The sequence below is a fragment of the Salvia splendens genome, unplaced genomic scaffold, assembly GCF_004379255.2.
Source record: "Salvia splendens isolate huo1 unplaced genomic scaffold, SspV2 ctg731, whole genome shotgun sequence".
Taxonomy (NCBI): domain Eukaryota; kingdom Viridiplantae; phylum Streptophyta; class Magnoliopsida; order Lamiales; family Lamiaceae; genus Salvia; species Salvia splendens.
The window spans coordinates 15039-20413 of NW_024599402.1; the positions used below are offsets into that span (position 1 = coordinate 15039).

The window sequence follows — 5375 nt, forward strand, 5'->3', positions numbered from 1 at the left end:
GCTGCTCAGAATCAGACTCAGATTATAGATGGTATGGTCATCATGGAAACTATGCTATGCTGAGGCCTTTTGGTTGTAGAGCATACTCTCACATCAAGCAAGGGAAGCTGCAACCAAGGGCATTGAAATGTGTACTTCTTGGATATCAAAAAGGTGTTAAAGGATATAGGCTATGGTCTCTGGAGCCCAGGAGTCAGAAGGTGATAATAAGCAGGGATGTCATATTCAGAGAATTAGAGATGCCTTACAAAGAGCAGAGTGAAGGTTCAACAACAAATAGACCGGATGCTCGAGTTGAGGTGGAGTTTCTGGACAGAAATGAAGCCCAGAAACTTGATGATATTGCAGACTCTTCAAAAAATGAAGACCAAGTTCATGAGATCAGTGATGATGAAAATGAAATCATGAATGAAGGTGGAGTCCCTACCGATGATAATCTCCAAGACTACATGCTGGCCAGGGATAGGGAAAAGAGATCAAATATCAGGAAACTAGCAAGATATAGCAATGCAAGTCTTGTGTACTATGCATTCTGTGCAGCTGAGGACATTGAGTCTACTGAACCAGGGACTTATAAGGAGGCTGTGAAATCCAGAGAAAGAGACAAATGGATCAAAGCTATGAATGAAGAAATTGAATCATTGCTCAAAACCAAGACATGGATCCTTGTGACAAGGAAGAGGCTGCAGAAACTGATAGGATGCAAGTGGATCTTTAAGAAAAAGATTGAGGCATCAGATGGGGATAGAATAAGGTACAAAGCCAGGTTAGTGGCTAAAGGATATAACCAGAGAGAAGGAGTCGACTACAATGAAATATTCAGTCCAGTTGTGAAGCATAGTTCAATAAAGATGCTTATGGCTTTGGTGGCCAGAAATGACTGGGAATTACATCAACTAGATGTAAAAACGGCTTTCCTACATGGTGAGCTTGAGGAGAGCATCTTCATGGAACAACTAGAGGGATTTGTGAAGCCAGGGGATGAATATAAGGTGTGTTTGCTCAAAAGAAGATATATGGTCTCAAGCAGTCAAGTAGACAATGGAATCTGCAGTTTGATCAACACATGAAGCAAATTGGTTTTGAAAGTTCCAAATATGATAGCTGCGTATACATGAAGAAAAGGGATGGAAAATCAGTGGCTTTCTTACTCTTGTACGTGGATGACATGTTAGTCACTGGATCAGATATCAATGAAGTTCTAAGAGTGAAGAATGACCTCAAATGCAGATTTGAAATGAAGAATTTGGGGGAAGCTAAAAGAATTTTGGGTATTGATATTATAAGAGACAGAAAGTAAAGGGTGTTGTGGCTGAATCAGCAGCATTATATAGAAAAGTTGATCAGCAAATACCAAATGAGTGAATCCAGAACAGTCTCAACTCCTTTGGGGCAGCAGTTTCAGTTGTGTGCCGATCAAGGGCCAAAGAATGAGGAGGAGCAGAAGGAAATGAGGAGCATTCCATATGCAAACATTATTGGAAGTGTGATGTATGTAATGATCTGCAGTAGACCGGATTTAGCCCATGCTGTGAGCATTACAAGTAGATATATGAGCAATCCTGGGAAGGCTCACTGGCAGGGTCTAAAATGGATGTTGAGATACTTGAGAGGAAGCTCTGACTATGGGATCATGTACAAGGGATTTGGAGATCGAACCAAGGACATTATTGAAGGGTTTTGTGATTCGGATTATGCCTCCAACAAGGACAACAGAAAATCTCAGACAGGGTATATCTTCAATATGTTTGGATCTGCTGTGTCATGGAAATCGAACCTGCAGTCTGTGTTGGCTTTATCAACCACGGAAGCTGAATACATAGCTCTTACTGATGCTGTGAAGGAGAGCTTTTGGGTCAGAGGAATGCTAAAGGACTTAGGAGAAGAGCAGGAAAGGGTTGTGGTGAACTGTGACAGTAGCAGTGCAATCTGCCTATCTAAGCACCAAACATTTCATGATAGAAGTAAGCACATAGATGTGCGGTTGCATTTTATACGAGATGAGGTGAAGAAGGGTGTGGTAGAGATCAGGGAGATAAGAACTGAGCACAATCCGGCAGATGCTTTAACCAAGGTGATTCCAGCTTCCAAATTTGCCCATTGTTTGGAGTTGGTGAACATTCTGAGGAAATGAAGTGAATGGGTGTTGGAGAACTAGGACAGTAAGTGTTGATGTTGGAGACGAGGTGGAGATTTGTTATGTTCTTGCGTCTTACAACATGGAATAAAAGAGTTGGTTAATTCGGTTATTGCATGAGGGTGCATGTGGAACTCTTTGCATGAGATCACAGCTCGAGGGATTCAGTTAGATGTGTCAGGTATATAAGTAGATATCTTCCAACTGAATGAGACGTATGAGATAGCTGCATTCATTCAACACACAAGAAAAGCCAGAGAGAAAAAGAGCGAGTGAAGATCCTCAATCAGAGGAAGATTAGAGGAGCATCGATCTTGAGAGTATCGATTAGAGTCGTTCGAGCTCTGGTTATTCGCATCAATTGGTTGATTAGCTGCTGAGTTTCTGCTAGTTCAACATCAGAGTGCGAGGTTAAGTGTTCTTGTATTGAATCTTGTGTATGTGTGATCTTTGTAACTTCGATCTTCTTCGTCAATAAAGGTTTACTAGAGTTCTCCCGTGGATGTAGATCATTTCGATCGAACCACGTTAAATCGTTGTGTGGATTGTTATTTGTTGCATTGTGTTATCGGCATTTACGTTGAGTTCATATTCGCACGTTGACATTACAACTCCTAAATAAATCCCAGCATCCACCCCCAGACAGTCATAAATAACTAAGTTTAATGAAATACATTTAAAGTACATGTTCCAAATGGGCAACAAAGGTTTTTCTATTAGTATATTAGAGGGGCAAAGTTAATAATAACACATAATATGATAATATATTATATATATCTATGTATAAATGAAATTTAAGGTGGGGCAATTGCTCCTTGTGTATATATTAGATCCGCCCCTGTTGCTACCGATTAAAAGTAGTGTTGTAAGTGTCATTCACTCTTTGATATCAATTTGAACTAAAGTAAAACGTAAGAAGTTAAAATTGTGGGACTAAAGTTGAAAAGATATATACAACCAAATACAAAAGGGTGTTTAACCAAATCAATTCGTATCCTTTTTCTACATATTAAAGCAGGACATGAAAATCTATTCTTTGCTTTGATGTATAACTAAGGTATAGTATTTATTTTAAGTATATTGTCTGGAATGTTAATGCTCTTTATTCTTTACTTTGATGTATATCTAAGTTTACTTTGTCTAGAATGTTTATGTTTATTATTCAATCATGAACTGTTATACCTTCCACAAATCCACATCTCACACTATTTTTTTTTCTTTATTTCTGAATACTATATGCATATTTTGCTCTGCTTCCGTGGATAGAGGTATGCTCGAAAGAACTCAAACTATAGCCTTTTTCAGTTTCATTGTTTAATTAATGCATACTCGTATTTCTCTCAACAATTTATATTAATAGTTTGTGTGAATATTATCAGTTATTTTGTGAGCGGTTCTTGCATTGCACCGTAGAGATTCTGTCATGGAGAAGAAGATTGTCGACTGTGTCGACCACGAACATCCTTTGATTCTCACCGAAAATGTGAGTAAAGTTGGGACTCCAAGTTGCTATGGGTGTGGTATTCCCGTAATTGATTTGGAGCTCGCTTATTCTTGCACAGTTAAAAATTGTTCGAATAGGATTATCCTCCACAAGAAATGTGGAGAATTGCCAAGTCAAATTTTGCACCCTAAACACCCCGAGCATCCCCTCTACCTATTTGATAACCACCCGGTATTGAGTCAGGATTGTGATATTTGTATGTGCGATATTGGTAAGGAGCTTGCCTATCGATGTTCAAGTTGTGATTTCGACATTGACTTAAGATGCGCAAGAATACATGTTGATGAAAGATTAGAGGGGAAAGTACAAGTAGAACACCCGAGTCACCCTGATCACCCTTTGACACTAATTAGAAAGGCCTCATTTTCATTTTATTGTAATGGTTGTGGCGTTAAAGACGTGGACATGGCTTATTTATGCTCATCATGTGAATTTATGGTACACAAAACTTGTGTGTCGTTGCCCCTCATTCTCCCCATAAATCCCCGATACCACCACCACCATCTTTCTCTTGCCTTTAGTTTTCCCAGGGAACATTACAGATATATACACGATTGTGACGTCTGTCATAAAATATTAGACAGATCCTGTTGGGTCTATTTTTGTGGTGATTGCAGATTCTTTGCGCATATCAGGTGCGTTGCCTCCACGACTGCTAAGACAGCAGAGCAAGACTCAAATTTGTAAGATCGCTCATCATATTTCTGTCTCACTTATTTAATTGGTTTGTTGATTTACTAGCTAGTCTTTAGATATAATCATACAGCAATATTTATTTGCGTATAATTGTACGTTTAGTGCAGTGTTCTCACGTTCTTGAGATAAAAAAGTATCACCGTATATATATAATATTGTATTGATGATTATTTCAGAGGAGGCGATGGTAATGATGGTTTGAATGTGATTGAATTCCCGCTACATGCACATGACATATCGAAGGAGTTAATCACACCTTTTGTGATGAGAGAAAAAGGTCTTAACAACATCCCGGATGTAACAGACATGCCAGCAGAAGTGCATATGCCACAAACCACCGCAAGTTTTTCGTTTCTATTCAACTATCACAGCCATCCTTTGCGCTTGGTTTCAGAATTGTCCAAGAAAGACGATGAAGTTGATCACTACAAAATGATGGATGAGAGAGATGAAGATGATGAATATGATGAGTTGAAGGTATGTGACGTGTGTGTAACACCCATACTTTCTTCTCCATATTACGAGTGTGCTCCTTGCAAATATTTTGTACACTCCATTTGCTCCATGTTTCCGAAAACTTTATCATCATCATCTTCTTCTTCGTCTGACCTGTATGGTGAGTGCCCAAAAACACATGATAAAAACCATAAACTCACACTCTACACAAGCTCTGGATCCATATCTATGGATCCAGAGCTTGTAGGTGTGTCTCTTGTGGTTATATCACAAACGGGATGGTGTACGAGTGTGAAGGGTGCAAGATGAAGATAGATGTCAAGTGCGCTTCTCCACCGGCAACTATCAGACACGCATCTCACCCGTGTCACGGACCGCTGGTCTTGACTAGAATACCACCAACAGAAGAAGCTGCCAAGCTGAAAAGTTGCCATGGCTGCAAATATTTGTTGAAAAACCGCATTGCATATTGCTGTAGTGGCAACGATTGTGAATTTGCGTTGGACTTGAGATGTGCTATGCTGCCGGCGAGCATAACAATGCGTGAGTGGGATAGGCACCATTCGTTAATGTTGTCATTTG

General features: G+C 39.5%; 1 protein-coding gene across 2 annotated transcripts; it reads left to right on the forward strand.

The window, feature by feature from the left end:
* Positions 1-3330: 3330 nt before the first annotated feature.
* On the forward strand, positions 3331-5357 carry LOC121791133. Of its 2 annotated transcripts, XM_042189168.1 has the most exons (4): positions 3331-3405; positions 3517-4324; positions 4514-4814; positions 5032-5357. In XM_042189168.1, the coding sequence occupies exons 2-4, from the start codon at positions 3561-3563 to the stop codon at positions 5038-5040; spliced, it is 1074 nt and encodes a 357-aa protein (XP_042045102.1). In that variant the 5' UTR covers positions 3331-3405; positions 3517-3560; the 3' UTR covers positions 5041-5357. The 2 variants fall into 2 exon arrangements, with proteins under 2 accessions (XP_042045102.1, XP_042045101.1); XM_042189167.1 differs by having other exon boundaries at positions 4514-5357.
* The last annotated feature ends 18 nt before the right edge of the window (positions 5358-5375 follow it).